The sequence below is a fragment of the Vanellus vanellus genome (genome assembly GCF_965231255.1).
Source record: "Vanellus vanellus genome assembly, chromosome: 10".
Lineage (NCBI taxonomy): Eukaryota > Metazoa > Chordata > Aves > Charadriiformes > Charadriidae > Vanellus > Vanellus vanellus.
In genome coordinates, this window is record NC_138915.1 from 14,430,349 (window position 1) to 14,448,097 (window position 17,749).

At 56.7% G+C, this 17,749-nt stretch overlaps 1 protein-coding gene across 1 annotated transcript in view; it reads right to left on the bottom strand.

The window, feature by feature from the left end:
• Positions 1 to 2,591: 2,591 nt before the first annotated feature.
• The window catches only part of EFNB1 (ephrin B1), a 51,214-nt gene continuing 36,056 nt past the window's right edge, over positions 2,592 to 17,749 (bottom strand). Inside the window, exons 3-5 of the mRNA XM_082488166.1 lie at positions 5,829 to 5,921; positions 5,009 to 5,137; positions 2,592 to 4,001 (exon numbers count right to left, since the gene is read on the bottom strand). Of these exons, the coding sequence (XP_082344292.1) occupies positions 3,613 to 4,001; positions 5,009 to 5,137; positions 5,829 to 5,921 (611 nt within the window). The 3' untranslated portion in view covers positions 2,592 to 3,612. The remainder of the gene's footprint in view (positions 4,002 to 5,008; positions 5,138 to 5,828; positions 5,922 to 17,749) is intronic.

The window sequence follows — 17,749 nt, forward strand, 5'->3', positions numbered from 1 at the left end:
CCAGCCTGGGCACCAAGCAGAGATCGGGCTACTGTGTGTTTGCAGTTGGCAAGTGGAAAACAGGGATAGTTGAGAAAAGGGATCTGCAAAAGGAACAGTTCCATATGTCTGGAAAAGCAGATCAGGATCTCAGGATGCTGCATTGAGTTACACATCCCAAGGTTTGGGGTTTTTTTGGTTTAAGATAAAAAAGGAGATAAATTTGATGCTCCTTGAGTTCACCTTGTATTACCAAGTCTCTTGCCTGTGCTCAGGCCGGGGCTGAAAGCTCTGCCCAGACCCAGGATGGCCAGAAACTCTCGGGAATGAGCCAGGTCCGACCTTGCCACGAGCGCCAGGGCTGTGCCCACCGCAAGGGGCATGAGCAGCCCTGCGGCACCTCGCTCTCTGCTTGGGGCCCGGTGGATCCTGCATTATACCGAGGCCACAGCCCACCACCCCATCCCGACCTCCCCAGGGGCGACCGAGCCCCCCCTACAGCCATTCTGCCCGGCAGCGCCCGCACACCAGCACAGCCCCGCGGGGCAGCTCCGGGGCTGAGCGCAGTATGACAATGTTTTACACCCGTTCTTGTGGTTAAAATTTCTTTTTTTTTTTTTCTTTTTTTTTTTTTTGTTCTCATTTGTTTTTCTAAGAAAAAGCAACCAGAAAATAATTCAGAGTTTATACAAAACATCTTTACATTATTTCTTCCAAAAAAGACTAGTATTTACACAAACAAAACAGGAAAAAAAAAAAAAAACAAAAAAAAAGAAAAAACCAACCAAACTTCAATGCTTTCAATGAAAAGAACGGAAGGGACACACTCCATTTCAGGACCCAGCAGACTGAGGTGCTCAGCAAAAACCAAGAGTTCAGATATCACCCTTTCTTCACATATTTACAAGGTTTCTCAGCTGCCCCCAGCAACAGGAGTGGAGCCGATGGGGGCCACTGAGCTGCAGCCTGGCTGGGGACAGCCACCACGCTGCCAGGGAAGAGCCACCGCGGGAAGCCACCTGGTGCCATCAGTTTGCTTTTGGTACGACCTGTGGCCAGACTCCTTCCCTTCCCCTCCAAAACCAAACCAAAACTAAATCATCCCCCAGCTGCATCCTCCACGCCAGCCGCTGCTCCCCAGGCTGCGGTGAGAAACTCCCCATCAATAAAGCATCCTCCACCGCCACCATCACCGTCACCGCTGCCACCACTGCCCAGCCGGGATTCCGCCCCCCTCAGGAACTGCAGGATGTGATTTTGCAGATGGAAGAGGGTGAGGGAAAAGGGGAATTTTCTTTAAGACGTAATTTCATGATTTCTGAGAGCAGATCACCCTGTTCCCCGATGGGGAACGGGGGGTCCCGGCTGGGGAGGCTCCCGACCCTTCAGCAGCAGCCCAGGGTGCGCAGTGCTGGCACGGGTGCCATGGAGGCCAGCGGGCCAAAAGGTGCTACCCGGGGGGGCCGCAAGAGTGGGAAGAAGGGCTGGGCAGGGGGGAGCATCTGTTGAGGCTCTTCTCCCCTGAACGTGGTAGCTGGTTTAGGGCCCTGGAAGCCATCCTCACCACGGGATGCCAAGGGCAGGAGGAGAGCTGGGGCAGCCTGCTCAGCTCCAGCCCGAACTCCTGCCTTCTCCTGCCTTTAAAAACAAACAAACAAACAAAAAAAACAATGCGACACCAAGGGATGCTCCTGTCCCGCTCAGAACCGAAGCCAAACCCCCAGCACAGCATCCGAGCCACCGGGTTTCACCGTCCCCTGCTCTGCCCTTCCTGCCACCCCTGCCCGCTCCTCATCAAGGCACTTTTGCAGAGCAGCTCTCTCGCTCTTTGGGCACTTCCTAACGCGGGTTTTGGGGACCTGGGGACAGGCAAGGACAAATCAGGCCCAGGCAGCCCCATGCCACCGCAAACCCACCGCCCGGCAGCGCAGCGAGCCACCGCAGCGGAGCAACACCGCCCGTCCCACGCTTGCTCCCTGAGCAAAAGCAGCTACTTCTGGAAGGAAAAGAAAGCGAGGAAGGAAGGGGTGGCTGCCGAGCCCCAGGCTGGGGCAGCCCGAGGACAGGCAGGTGGCAGGGCACCGCTGTGGACACTGCCAGCCCCGCCGTGCTCACCGGCATCAGCTATGGTGCTGGCGCGTCCTCCCGGGAATGATCCCACCAGAAGAGCCCAAGGCTCAACCACTTCCAGTTTTGGGCAGCAGATGGGCAAGGCAAGAGCAGAGCAAGCCCAGGCTGTGGGAGCCCCGGGAGGTGGCACGGCTGGGTGATGCTCCCGTGCCGGGAGTATGGCGGGTGAGGGCAGGTGCTGCTGGCGCCAGTCCCCAAAGGCAGGTCCCACAGAGGGGCACAGGATCACCCTGGTAAACCAGGTGGGGGGAGAAGCCTTTGGCAAAGCTCCCAACCAAGCCAAGCCCAGTGCTACAGCCGGCCCGAGGGATTCCTCCCGGGGGGGCTTCCAGCCCCTGGCTCCCCCCAGCACAGGCTGCAGGTCGGGAACATTTGTTTTCCAGTTTTCCTTTCCAAGGACAGCCACCCACAGCATCACCGGCTGGGGGATGGGACAGTGGGCTGCAGCTACCCCCTGCCCTCCCCCTCCCGCCCCCCCAGGCTTCGCTTCCAGCAGGGTCAGCCCCAGCCCGATGGAAACCTTCAGCAAGGGCTTTTCTCTGCAGCAGGACACCCCCGGGGGGTCGGGGAGAGCTGCCGGGCCGAGGCTGCTGCTCCGCATGGAGCAGGAGGAGCACCCGGACTCTCACGCACTGAATGTTTGAGACATGGTATAGATATATTTTTTTTTTTCTTTCTTTCTTTTTATAAAGAGACTAAAACAAGAGTCAACAGCTACGAACACAAAAGTTTAAAAGGGCAGCAGCGGGAGCAGCGGGGTCTGCCCCGCGGCCGGGGGGATGGCGTGCTGGAAGGAAGCGACGGCATGTGCCCGAAGGTGGCGGGCCAGAGTCCCACCCAGAATTCACAAAAATAAAAATGTTACAAAAAAATTAAAATAATTATAATAATAATAATAGTAGTAGTAGTAAATCGGGTTTGCCAGCTTCCTCCCTGCACAGTTGTCTGCATCTTGGCACCTAGGCAAAGCATCATCCTCCTCCTCCCTCTGCGGCTGCTTGCTCCTCCTCGGACCGAGGCTCCTCGCCACGGCCCCGGCGTCGGTCCAGGCTCCCGGACCCAAGCGGCGGCCGATGCGGCGCCAGGCACACGGGCACTTCACGCAAGGACGTAGGGGTGACACACGGAAATCCCAAAACAAAACGGGGAGGTGGAGTCTCCGGGTTTGCCGGCGGTGTCTGAGCGAGCACGGAAAGGCACGGCGCCCGCCCCCTGGCCAGCCGCAGTCTGGAGAAGAAGAGGAGGATGCTGAAGGCTCACCCTCAAGTCTCGGGATTACAAAAGCTGAGAACTACAAAACTAAATACAAAGGGGAGAACCAGCACGTGAGCGAGCCATCTGCTCTCCGGCGCCGGACCCTGGCGCTCCCTGCGCCGTGCCGTGGGGTTCGTTTCGCTTCCTCCCTCCCGGCGCCAGACCGCCCGTGGGGAGACCCGGGGGGCAGCTGCCCCCCGCACTCGGCGCTCCCGTGCTCCTGCATCGGCGGCTTGCCCAGGCTGCTCCTCACACCTTGTAGTAAATGTTGGCTGGGCTCTGGGGGGGCATCTCCTGGACAATGTAGACGGGGTGCCCGTAGTCCCCGCTCACCTTCTCGTAGTGCGGGCAGTAGTTGTTCTCTGTAGTCCGTAAGGGGATGATGATGTCGCTGGGCTCAGAGCCCGCGTTCCCGCTGCATTTCGGGCTGGCCAAGGTGCTGAGGGACAAGGCTGCGGCTCGCTGCTGTGTGTGCTTCCGGTGCCGCTTGCGGATCTTGATCAGGAGGACGACGAGGAAGATGATGATGAGGATGAAGATGACGCAGCCGGCGCCGATTGCTGCGAAGACGGCCACCTTGGAGCTCAAGAAGCCGTCGCTGGGACCTTGGGTCTCCTGGCCATCCTGGTTGACGGAGCCTGCAAGCCAAGGGGAGAGGGGTGTCAGAGCCCGGAGGGCAGCCTGCGCCCCACCTCTGCGATAGGCTCCACACAGCTGGTTCCACACTCCATCCGTGCACGGATCGCACCCTGTGGGTGGGCGAGCCCTGGATCAAAGCAGACTCTGGGCAGGGCCAGCAGAAGCCCTGGGCACCCACAGAGGAGGGACCACGTGCCCTCTCCCCCACCCCACATCACTGCTTCCCTTTTCCATCTCCCAGCTGATGGAGCAGAGCACTGCCTGTGTCCAGGTGACCACCAGTCCGGACCCCAGGAGACTTTGCTCTCCACAACAGACCTGGATGCTCTGGTGAAAGTGGGCTCTGATACCTGGAGCCCCACGATATCTGATTACTGACCCCCCACCTCCTCCTGACCCCTGGGCCAGGGCAGCCCCAGCCCCCGAGGGGAGAGCGCTCTGCTTGGCCGTAACAGGCGAGAAGAAAAGAGCAACTCTTCCCCACTTCATCTGATTTCACTTTTCTCTCAGCAGGGTCAGGAACTCAGGAAACCGCCTTCAAAGGGCTTTCACACTGGCTCAGCTCAAAAACCCGAGGACCTCACCTCCTCCAAACTCTCTCAGATGTTCTGCAAGGAACAGATGGGCATCGAGGAGGAGGAGGAGGAGAGTGCTGAAACAGCACTTCCCTGCAAAGCTCCTGCCAGGACATACCGGAGCTGGGAAAACAAACCTGAGCTGCTCCGTACCGCAGCCTGGCTGCGTGTGCTGGGCCCCGAGCAGTTCCCGGCCAGAAAGCAGAGGGCTGGAGTGAGGAGATGCTGCAAGCAGCAGGGATGGCAGAGATGGGCAAAAGCTTATGGGAAACCCATCTGCATCTCTGTTCCAGAGCGCCCGGTATCCCTGGGATCCATGCAACAAGCCCGGCTGGGAGCTGCTTCGCTGGCAGCAGCTGCTGGCCAACCTCCGGCCCCACCAGCAAGCAGAGCCCCCATCCTTCTCCTGGGGTGTCCCCAGCAAAACCCACCCGGCTTGCCGGGCTCCTCCACCGCAGGGATCTTGCTGCGTGGGCTCTGTGTGACAATTTTCACGGTGTTGTCAGACTCCTTGCTCGGCCGACTCGTCGTCAGCTGCTCTGGGATCACCGCATTTGGATCTGGGGAGGAAAGGGAAGGGACAGATGAGAAACCTCGATTCAACCTGAATGGCAATAGCTCGTTCCCCCACCTAAAGAACAACTGTTCCCAACATCCCAGCTGGACTCACCCCACAGGGCACAAGGGAGAAGCGGGAGCGACGTGAGCAAGGCTTAGCTGCTACAGGGCTTGTAGGAAGCAGCTTCCCCACCCTAACCCCCCCTGCTTTTATGTTTCCTGAGCTCCCGTGCGCGGGTTGGGGCGAGTTTCTCGCATGGGCAGCGGGAGGAATGGGAAGGGAGCCTGCCAAGGCTGCAGCGCTGCTTCTTCTGTTTATTATAAATATTGGCCCCAAAGTGAAAACACAATAATGAAAAGCAGCCACCAGGAGCTGTGCATTGGGGGCATCGCTGGGGCTGGGAGGCACCCAGCAGCTCAGGACAGGAGGTGTTGGGGAGCTCCCTCCAGGAGAAGAGCACACACTTCTCCTAGTGCCACAGCACCACCATCAGTGATACCATCAGTGATACCCTCACTGTCCTTCTGCCACCACCAGCTGAGGTGGTCCCCACAGCGCAGCGGCCACCTCTACTGAGAGGCCTCAGTTTCCTCCAAATTCAGAACCCCACCACCCCAGCAGGACAGGGGCCAATGCTTTGTTGGGCAAAGGCATTTTGGCAACGGGAGACCCCAGGGCACAGGAGGACTCACCCTGCCCCACTTTCATGACAATCTTCATGGAGCGTGTCTGGCAGACTCCTCCTTCCCGGTTCTCCAGGCCATCCAGTGTCCCGTTGGAAGTGGCTGTAAGAAGAGAGAGGGAGCGTTAGGCAGGGTTCAAAGAGAGGGAGCATTAGGCAGGGTTCCTGGAAGCTGGAAGGTCTCTGCTGGGCAGGTCCCCGCTGTCCCCAGGCACCACGAGGGACCTGGCCGGAGGCTGGCACCTCCAAATGCCGGGGCTCACTCCTGACCCCCGCTGCAGCCATTACTTCATGTCCCAGTCCAGAGCCCACCGCAAGCGTTTAATACACCGAGTTCTCATTTTCTGCACCTTCCAAAGATGTTTGCAGTGGTGAGGATGTGATCCCTCCAGCTTCCCCTCGCTGCCACATCTACACAAGCGAGCCATTCTCCGTGCCTGCACCCTCCTCCCCCTTTAATTCCTGGATAATTTCCTTTGCTCCTTGGTGTATAATAGGAACACATGCATATGCACAGTTTAAATTATACATATATAATTACACAGTGTGCCTCAGTAAAGAATGTAAACTCAGAGCCCCAGTGGGGTTGAGTGGCTTTAATTGCAGGGCAGAAGTCAGTTAAATTCACATTAACTTTTTGCTTTAGCCGGCACAGATTTTTAAGCCTTTCAATCCTGCGGGAGCGCAGGAAGCCACACGTCTCCCGCTGCCACCACATAGGAAAGGACACTCACCCACGCACCCGCCAGCCCTCTGCCACGGCAGGGATGGCTCGGGCCAGGGGGTACACAAGAGACAAAAAACCCAGACCAGAGGATGACAGGATTAATCACCTAAATGGCAGATTCTGCTGAACATACTCAAAAAACTGGCTTCTGACCCCAAAAGGGCCCTCGTCACCAGCAGCAGCAGCACCCGGGGGATGCTGTGCCAAGCAGTCGGGTGATGCAGTGGGTGCAGGGCGGCTCTGGCACGCAGCCTGCTCTCCCCACTTCTCAAGCCGGTACAGCACCCCCATCCATCACTGCAAACACAAATCATCCCGGTGTTCCACCAAGTCCAGGAGCGGGGATTTATTCACCTGGCAGAAGCACGGTGACGGCACACAGCACGAGCAGGACTTAGGAAAGGCGATGCAGTGAGAATCCCAAAGCTACAGGGATAATTTTACAGAGACGAAGCAGTGGAGCAAAGCAGGATTCGGCCAGCACAGCGCAGCCAACACCTACCCCGAGCCTCAATGACAGAACTCAGCCCCGGGGTTTCAGGTTGCCTGTGCAGCCCAATTCCTGCCTCCACCCCACAAAAACTCGGGTTTGGGGAGGGCGGGTGCCTGATGGCCAGTGGGGACAAATCCATTAGACCCTGCTGGGTGTTGGCGAGGAGGCGATGGGAAGAGGCTGGCTTACAGAGCAAGGTCTTTCTTTTTCTTCTGCGCTCCTTTTCCCACAGCAGGACCCTCAGGTGCCTCAATGAGGACTCGATGCTGGGCCACGCTGGAAAGCGGACCTGGATCATGCCGGGATGCAGGCACAAAGTCCCTCACCTCTGTCCAAATGTCTCTGCGCAATCAAGGCTCTCGTGTGAAACACCAGCAAATGTTTTATTAATCAGAAAGTGGTTGAGCTGTTTGCTGAGTTATCGCCTCTCCTGCGGCGGGGTTGTGCCTGCCAGCAGCTCCCTGGACAGAGCCGTGCATCCACGCATCTGGGATTCGCTGGCGGGCGTTTTGTCAGGAGCACTGTCAGCACAAATCCCAACGCAAACGCCTGGGAAACTGGAGAAACACTCCCCTACAGCATGCAGAAGCTCTTCCCAACACAAGCCGGAGTCAGGGGCCTGTGCTAAAACTCCCCATAAAAACAACTCGGGGAGCTAAGTCTGGCAGAAGGCAGAGCAGCCCAGTTCTCTGAGGCCAGAGGCACTGGTTTGGGGATGAAATAAGCCAATAACATCCCAGCTCACAGCCCTGAAGCAATTCCACGAACAACTTCCCAGCACCGTGCCATGGGTTACTCCATCTCAAACAGACTTTACCCATTCACACTGCAACACAGAGAGGCAGCAGAAAACAGAGCAGTCTGTAAAAATCAGCCTCTGCGAGACCTCAATAAGGTCTTACTTATAAGGTAATAACATAATTATATCAAAACAATCTACAGAGTGAGTATGACTCGAGTGTGGGGAACTAGAAGATCCTGCAGAAGTAGAGCACGCAGCAGTAACGTGAGACATAATTTCCTCCAAAATAACTACGGAAATGTTGCATTCAGATAAGACAAAAACATTAAACATCCAAACAAGACAGAGGAATGGCAGCTAGAGCCACAGGGACAGATGAGGGTACGCAGCTGAGCATCCTTCCTCCCACACTGTGCACAGGACTTTGTTCAAGAAGCCTCTTCTTGTTCTGATCATCATAATGATGAGGGGAGAAAGTACCTTTGAAAGGGAACTGCATGAAAAAAATGAAGTAGCTACTTGAGGAAACATAAAAAGGGCAGCTAAAAGGGTGAAACACTTGCAAAAACCATGGTGATCATCTCCGGTACAGCCTCTTGAAACAAGGACACACGCTGCCATGTTCTGTACAGATCCAAAATGGGCCAAACCAAAGCAAAGCAAGATGCTCCAACACAGCCAGTCGAGCTTCCCAAAGTCAAAATCCCATCCAAACGGCCAGAAGAGTACAGTTTCTGGAGAGTTTTATATAAACATGTAGGATAGACTGATGTGGTGCTGAGCAGCAGGTCCGCAGGCGGGCAGGGGGCTGCGGCCGGGGGGTCCCCACCGACCCCATGGGTGGGGGGCTGCAGCGGCAGCACTGCCGGCTCCTCCGTTGTGCTTCACTGCAAAGCTGAGATGAGAGCTGATCCTCATACTCTTTCTCGTTTTCACAGTGGAAGATTTACCAGCAGAAGGCCACAGGATCAGGCCTGAGGCAGGCACCGCTTCAGCAGAGACGCGCAATCCAGGAGGCACCGGGCGAGCAGCAAGATGGAAGCCCAAAGCGTCTGTGATACCTGCTGCTGCGCCCGCGGAAGAGAAGCAGAGGCACCACCGATCCTCAACGGTGGATGAAAGTTATCATCAACAAATGCAGAGTAATGCTGGGACGAAAAAGGTTAAATCCATGGACACAAGAGCGGGCTGCCAGGAGAGCCGAGAGGCAGCCCTGAGCCCGGGGAGAGGTGGATGCAGGGTGGTAGCACGAGGCAGAACTATAAAACGACAAACGAAGACAGGCAGGGAGCTGGGGATCCCACGGGGAATAGGAAATGGCAGGTCTCAAACATCGGCCGTGCTTTTCACACGCTGCATTGGCAATGCGTAGCTCTGTCACATCAGCAGGGCTTGATCCGGCCAGCCCCCGCAGCACTGAGTGTGCAGGAGCATTTTCCTCTCCCCCTTCCATTTTGGAGGGACTTACAGTTTGGCTGTAGGACCGGGAAAGCAAAAGCAGCCTCTGGACAGATGACTTCTACTCAGGCTTAAAGAAAAGGCAGCTCCCAGCCCGGAGAGCTATTAGATGCCTTTGCCTTAATGAAGCATTAAGCCTCAGGCTGCTGAGTGATGAGGATTTAACATTGATACCATTAACCATGTAATTGCTTGTCAATTTAGAAGAGATGCTCAGCCTGCATGGAAGCACAGGCAGGACCCCTGCTTGCTGGCACAACTCACCCTGGTCCTCGGGCACGAGACCAGTGAAACGCCAAGTCCCAGCCTGGTGACACACGCCAGCCAGCCGGGACAGACACCTCTGTGGGGAGGAGAGCCCCAATAACCCCGCGTTTCCACCTCCAACAGCAAGCGGCACCACGTGCTGGCCCTGGTGCATCACACTGACTGCCCACACCAGCACTCAGAGTGTCACCGAAGCTTTTCTTCCTCCCCTAAAAATATTTCAAATGAGAACTTGGGTTTTGGCAGATGGGAGACTCTGGAAGTAATACCTGGCAGCAGATGAAGGCAAGGGTCTCTTAAATGGTCAGCTTTGGACAGAGCGAGACGTTTGGTTTCTCTTCTGGATTCCCTCTGGCAGGACTCCGTTATGATTTGGGCCCCAAAGCACAATTAATGTGCTGAGACTGTAGCGAATCCAAGTCTCTTTCCTTTTATTATTCTTAATTACTCTTCCATCTGTGCACCACAGCCCTGCTCCAAACCCAGCCAGGCACTGCACGGACGCAGCCCGGACGCCCTCCCCGTGATCCCCCCCTCGCTCCCAGACCTGTCCAGGATTCACGTTTCCATCGCACAGCCTGAGGCGGAGGCGGCAGCATCCCACCGGCACCACTGCTGCTCGCTGTCAGGGCTTTGGGGTGCCCCCGCAGCCTGACCCCGATCCCACCGCAGCAGACGGGGCAGTGGGAAGGCACTGACCGACCCTGCAGAGGGGTGGCTGGTATAGAACAGGCTCAGATCAGGCAGGACACCCTTACCAGGCTGAAAGCCCCTCTTGGTGTGGGTAAAGACCTTATGGGTGGCTCTGAAGATGTGCCTCACACATCTCTGGTGTGCTCAGACATTGTGCCAGCAGACCCTTGCACAAATCCGCAAGCAGACTCCATTTAAAACAAAAATCTAATTCATGACACCTTCCCTCTCCTCCCAGACTTTCAAGGTGTTTCACGCACCCTCAGTACCGAGGCGTGGGTGTTGCATTGGTAGAGGTGTTGCACCCGTACAGGTGTTCCAACAGCAGAGGAGCTGCACCGGTCCCTATCACGGGCACCGGGCTCCTTCCTCCCCCCATCCCGGCTAGGGCTGGTGGACCTGCAGAGCTACTTCCAGGCCACCGAGCACAGACACCCGCCTGCTCCACTGCACACCAACACCCCGGGGCTGCCCAGAGAGCGTGGCTTGGCTGCAGCCCCTTCTCCTCCTCCCCGCTGAGCTGGGAGGCAGCAGGGGGAGGCAGCAGGGGGAGGCAGCAGGGGGAGGCAGCAGGGGGAGGCAGCAGGGGGAGGCAGCAGGGGGAGGCAGCAGGGGGAGGCAGCCCACGCTCACGCTGTCACCATTATTACTATTATTTCCTTACCAGGCCCTGCTGAAGGGAGGCAAGCCCACCACCCCCTCCCCGCACACATCCCCCCCCCCCCCCAAGCCCCTTCCATCAGCTCCGGCACATTCGGCTGCCGGAGCAAGGGCAGAGGCTGCGCGGGGGGAGCCGAGCCCCACGCTGTCACGCTGCCAGCGTGGCCGGCAGCAGCCTTCCAGCCCAGAGGCAGCTGCACCGGGAAGGGGCCCTAAAGCCCCAGAAATATGTGCGCAAGCCAGCCCAGCCCCGTCCCGTCCCCGAACGGCCGCAGGAGGTGCGAGGCTAGGGTTTCACACACCCTCCCGGCAGCTCAGGAGCTGCTCCAGCCTCCTGGTCTGCCACGGAAAGAGAAGAGCCGAGCAGCCTGCTCCCCCCGCGCCCCTAACCCCGAGGGTGCCCTGGGGACCCAGGGGCTGTCCCCTCCCCAGCCATGCCACGCTAGCAGAGGGCACTGCCAGGTCCACGCAGCTGGCCAGGACCGATGTCACGGTGCCAAATGGGATTGCTACATCTCCCACTCATGCTGGGCACGCGAGACTGACCATGGATCAGCCTGCAGAAAGCCCACGCAGCCCCCGGACCCTTCTCCCCACTGTTCCCAGTGGGCACTGGGAGATGACCACCACAGGCAGGGATACTCAGCCTGCCCACCCGGCAGCTGCCACCATCACCTACTCCCTGTTACAAAAAAAACCCAAACCTTCTGGCAGGAAAAAGCTCTGCTCAGGCTGCTCTGTGCCTGGCGATGGCTGATCCCACGGGGTGGGAAACACACAGAGATCCTCAGAGCTGGGGACATCCACCACAACCTCCTGCTCTGCCCTGCCAGCTTCCAAAGCACCCTAAACCCCAAGCCTGAGTTTCACAAGCAACACCATCCCTGTTCGTTATTTGCATCCTCCTCTTTGCTCCTCAAGATTTATGGTCTCAGCATCTCACAAACACAAACAGCTCAAAAAAACACGGGCATTTTCTAGCAAACAGCCCATCCCAGGAGCATTGGAGCTGAGGTTTCAAAGCTCTGAATGGTGAAGCCTTCTCTTGCCCCAGCAGTTGGTTCCAGGTTCCCTCTGCCCGCAGCACAGAAACTCTTGGGGTCAGGGAAACACCACCTAAGGGACATGGAGCTCGCATCGTCCCCTCTGCTTCTGCAGGGGATAAACAGGGGTCCCGGCAGGTTACACCCACTGAACCCAGGGCTGACCACCACAGGCTGCTGGAGAAGCAGTGGTGGGACCCACAGCAGTGTGCGCTGGGCAATGGCGTGCCGATGTTCATGACCATGCTGCTCCTCCAGCATAGCCACGAAGGCTCCCACTGCCAGATCGTCTGGTGTGGACACACAGTCTGCCCACACAGCTCCCTCCAGCCTGTGGCTCCGGTTTTGCTGACAGCATCAACCCCCCGGAGCAGCCGGGAGCTGCGAGCAGAGGCGGCTCTTAGGGCTCAGCCAACACGATGGAAGCCACAGCGGAGCAGCATGCTCCCAACCCAACATCCCATCTGTCGGCATACGCCCACGCCAAGCAGGGCGAGGAGCTGGAGGGGCACAGGGCAAATCCCGTTGCTGGCCAATACAAAGGTCCCATTTATGGCCATGGTGTTTGCCAGGGATTTCGGCTCTCCGAAGTGCTGCATCCTCCTAGGAAGCCCTGGAGCACCCAAGTGCAGCTGGAGGGGAGGGGGATGCTAACACCCACCAGCATCGCACACCCAGCACTGGAATTGTCTGGCTAAATAAATAGATTTTATATATGAAAACACATGACTCTCCCTGCACTGGGGAGGGAAATGCTAACCTCCCCACTGCAACCTTAGACTGAGTCCTCCCACCGAGGGGGAGCAAGCAGGTATGGCCAAGCGCTGGTGGGTCTCCAAGCAAGGCATGAAGAAACAACCCAACGGAGCTGACTTGGGCTAAATTGGCTATAGTAATCAAACAGTCCCGCCAAAGGGAGAGCCTGGTGTGCTGCTCTGGTCCGCTCCTGCCAGCTGGGGCCAAGGCACAGTGTAGGAACCTGGAGCTTTACCTCCATCCTCCCCACACACATGGCAAGCAGGGGACAGCCGGTGTGACTGCAGAGGACAGGCTGCTCACCACGTGCCCTGGGGAACCCAGACATCCCAGCCTGCGCTTCTTGCTCCAGCAAACACACTGCCATGGGAAAATCACCAGGTTCAAACACAGTTCTGGAAATAGGAATGAAAATGATAGTACTGGGTCTGGCTGGGATGGAGTTCACCACCTCAGCCCCTCACAAAGATAAATAAGAACGTTACATCAGCCCCATCCCTTATAAAGAGTGGCAGATATATTTGCAAAGCACAGGTCCAGCAGTACCAGCTGGGTGAAGGGGGTAAGAAGGGAGGACACCATGGACCCACACTCATCCCCTGTGCCACAGCACTGCTGCCAGACCTAAGCACTGGTTTGGGACTGTCTAGGGTGCTTTCCTGGAGCGAAGGGAGAACAGGCAAACACCGAAGTACTGCATGGACAACAACACTGTAACACAAGCAACGCTTAAGTGAAAACTTAATTTCCCATTGAAATAGCTTTCTGATGGAAAAAATTATAACAAAACCCAATTAGCATCATAATTAAGAGTCACAGCTACATCGCAGGTAACCCCATCAAGGCCAGAAAGCACTTCTTAGTCACAAGACCACCACTTGCTTACATACTTGCAAGCTCTTTTGCACCAGTGCTGCTGAGACGTCCACGTAGAAAAGCCTCGTGAGCTCCCTGCGTCCCCGTCCCGTGCCAGGGAGCACACACAGCCTCGCTCCCTGCACTGCTCAGGGGAACCAGGGCACTAAATAAAGCCTTGGTCTTCAGGTCTATCCACCCCCTTCCAAAAAAAGAGTCCATCAGTGGAAGACAAAGGTTATTTGCACAGTCTCTGCGGTAGCCCCAAGCAGCTGGTTATAGGTCAGGAAAAAAGTGCCACGTAATTCTCCACCTGATGCTCTGCCAGAGTCATTTGTGGGCCCCACTGGGAGCAGGAGAGGAGGAAAGCACTTATTGCGTTTTAACCGGGTGTAAATCTCTTCAGTTAGGTAGCAAAACATCAGCGACTCTGACTGAGAAATCCGTTGGGAAGGGGATGGAGAGGGACTCGCATGGGGACAGTGACACCTCGCCGCCAGTGAGGCCGATTCCAACACCAGCTCCATCGCTGCCCGGGTGCTGGGCTGGAGGCGGCTCAGAAAAAAAAATTATCAGGGACTGGAGAGGCTGATTCATGTGCAAATCTTCTGCCTGGGAGAGCATAGGGAGCCGAGGAGGTGGCAGGGCAGCAGGGAGGGACAGGAGCTCAGGGTGCGCTGTGGGACAGCCGGGAGGAAACCCCACTGCAATTAAAGGTAAACTTTGCATAAGCATCAGGAATCCGCTGGCAGTGGGGAAGTTTACATTGGTGCAACTCCTGGCCCAGAGTTGCAAATAACCCCGCAGCCGGGACAGGAGCCAGCCCTGCTTCCACAGGGGGAGCAGCCACTGCTGCCGGGCACCCATCAGTGTCGCACCCGTGCGGGGACCGGAGCCCGGCTGGGAGCAGGAGCTCCCCGACACCTCTGCACAGCAGCGCCCATGGCTTCCTGGGGAGCAAGCATGGCAGCACCCGCACTGCCCCAGCCAGATGCCACAGAGCCCACACATCGCCCTCAGGTCCCAGCAGGACCCCGGAGATGGTCTTAGCCCTCTGCTCCAGAAAGATGCCAGCACATGGACCTAACGGCCTCCAGCAATACCCCGAGTTATAGAATCTGAAGATTTCCAATATATACTAAATAAGCCCCTGAGTATCCAGACGAGGACCCCGCGCTGAGTGAAGCCCTCTCTCTGCCCCCCAAGTTAGGGCTGACCCCCACTGCAGAGGGGTGAGCAGCCGCCCCCCCGACCCCGCTGCTCCTCACCAGCCTGCCACAGCCGGCTCGCAATTAGCTGAGTTAACACCCGCTCCGCGCTGCCAGGCGGGATCAAAGAGCACCGTCATTACACAGCAGCAGCAGCAAAACTATCATTCCTAGGGCAAAGAAACTTCAAATAGCAAGAAAAACCAATTCTCCCTGAAAAGGGAAGCTTTTAAAGGTGCCGCATGCAACCTGGGCAGCCCTCCCCAGCACAGCCAGCCTGGTCAAGAGGCGCTCAAAACACAGATTATCAGAAATTAAGAGACGGAAAAGGGTTGCGCGTTGCAATTCATTAATGCCAAACCTGCCCGCACTCTGCATGTCTCATGGTCGAAGCATGCCATCGCTTCTTGGAGCCCCCAGCATGCCCTCGGTCTGACAGCCAGTGCTCACCCCAGCACCCGTGGTCACACCACGCACGTCCCAGGCGATCGCTCAGCAGCCCGGCTTGCAGCTGAAGCTACAACACGCAGCCTTTCAAGACCAGGTCGGAGCCGCGGTGGTACCTACAAGCCTCTTCCCAGCACCAAGAAAGCACCCTAGGTACAGGAACAGTAGAGTGCAACGGGGATCCCAGGGGAAAAGCTGGTCTTAATGAAGAAGTGGTTATTTAAAAAAATATTCCAAGGAAGTAGTTGCCTGCACTTATCTGCTGCGCTCCCTTCTCAGCTGCTCCTGTATGCTGGGATTTTTTTCAAGTCTTCGTCAAGCTGAAGGCTGCTTCTGCCTTTTGAGTCTCTTAATGGAAGTTTAGTCCAAAAAGAGGCAAGTTTTAAACTCTTCCAGCATTACGGAGGAAGCCCTCAGAGGTGACCATCACTGAAGAGCAGGGTCCCCCAGGGCCCATGCACCTGCAGCTCCAGAAGATTCCTTGCGGTCCCCATGCCCTGTTGCTGCAGACCTGCCGAGGAGAGCAGGGGCTGGATGGGGAGGAAGAGGACGAGGGCAGAAGCATGGCCACGGCATGTACCACAAAACCAAAGAGACTGCTTTGGTGTTGGCCCTCCACCACAGCTGCAAAGGGGGCACCTTGGCGGGGGGGGGGCAGGCAGAGCCACACTGCTCCAGCAGCATCACGGGCTGCAGAGTAGGATCAGGCAGGCGATGTACGGGTACCAGCTGGATGTCACCTCCTTGCTGCCATTGCTGGGGCCACACATCACTTCTGCACATCACCCCGGTTTTCAGGAGCACTGAGAAGTTCAACACATTTTATTTTCTACTAATGGGTCATGTGAGTGTTAAAGAGATGCTCTCAGAAATCTTTTCCCCAGCGGTAAAGAGCATCCCGGGAGGCAGGCGGCCCGACTCCCTGGGCAGACACAGCCTGGTGCCCGCTCCCTCGGGGGCGGAGAGCCCTTGGTCGTGCAAGAGCCGCGGGCAGCTGCCGGCTGGGCGCAGGCAGGGGCTGGGCTGCCCAGCAGCCAGAGAGTTAAGCGGGCACCGGCACCCCTGGCCGGGGTCTTTGTTGCAGGCAGGGCCCCCCCTCTCCCCGGCCCAGGAGCAGATCAAAGCGCGGGGTATTTACCTCCTGGCTGGGTGCAGGACACTGGCCCTTTCTGATAGGGCTTTTCATCCCTATTAGGGCCGTGAAAGGCTGAGCTATGAGATCAGCTGCCAGGGGCTGTCCGGGGACAGCGCTGAGCCGAAAAGGTCAGGAGGGAGGAGGAGAAGAGAAAAGAGGCAGAGGCTTAAGGGACAGGGCTCAACAAAATCGCATTTACTGTGGTCACGGTCTTCAGACAAGCCTCCAAGACAAGGAACCGCATGTTGTCTAAGGGCCATTATTTGGGTTTGACATGTCCAGCACCCAGGCTTTGAAGTTGGGAGTGGGACACCGTTAGAGACCCGTTTGTCTCCGACAGAAGCCCACCAGCTCCCACGCAGCATCTCCCGCGGGGAGAGGGTCTCATCCACCCTCTGCCACCAGCTCCCAGTGGGACGGGGATGGAGGAGGAAAGCCGGTTCCCCAAAACCAGACGGTTGTGACACCAGGACGGCTTTGCTTCGCCCAAGCTTTCCACGTTGCCGCAGGTATGTCGCAAGCTGGTGGGACGAGGACAGCGCCGGCCCATTTGGGTGAAGAATGAGGAAGCCGGTTAATTGGGTTTTTATCAGCAGAAGTTCATAGCTCTCATCACGGCATCAAACGGCACTTTTGCTTTCAACTCATCTTCACCAAACAAGTTGTGGGACGGAAGATGAGGAGCACATGAAAGTGGCCACATTCAAATGCAATCAGCATAGAAAACCAGCAAAGAGCTGGCGGGCTGACAAACCGCCCGGGGGGCTGCACCCGCCCCCCCCAGCACGGCACCCATCAGAGACGGGCAGCCAGCGCGGCACTTGCCAGGGCAGACGGAACCAGGAAGGAAATTATTAAATACCAAGGGCTGCAGAAAGGAGCTTCGAGCGGCTCCGCAGACATTCTCACACACATGCTGGCATGGGCTAAAGGCTTCCCAAACCAACAGCAGCTATTTCGGAAGCTGGAGGAGTACAGCCAGAAAAGCAAGTATGGCAACCCATCCCCCCCCCCAAAAAAAAAAAAAAAAAAAAAAGGAAGGAAGGAGGATTCCAACAGTTGGCAATATATAGGTGACCCCCTTCTCCACGCTGAACTGCAAGCTATGGAAAAATGCTGATGTAGAAAGGCCCAGGAACAAAGCCCACATCGCAGAGGCAGTGATGGTTTACAACAAATAATTCTTGCCAGGTTAAGTCTAATTGCATCTAAAAACAGAAATGCAAGACAAGGGGTTTAAAGAAACACTCAGGGTAATATATCTGGTCTCGCTGAATCCTGCTGCCAAAAAGTGTTAGATTGGATTACAAACATTATTACATCAAAAATGGATTGAAGGGCTTAAAGACTAACAATAACCAGCATAGATTTATTGGGCAAACATCTACCGGGGCCTCGCTTTCGCTTTAGCGTTTTCATCAGACAAGGTCTCCTTGCCCTAAACTGG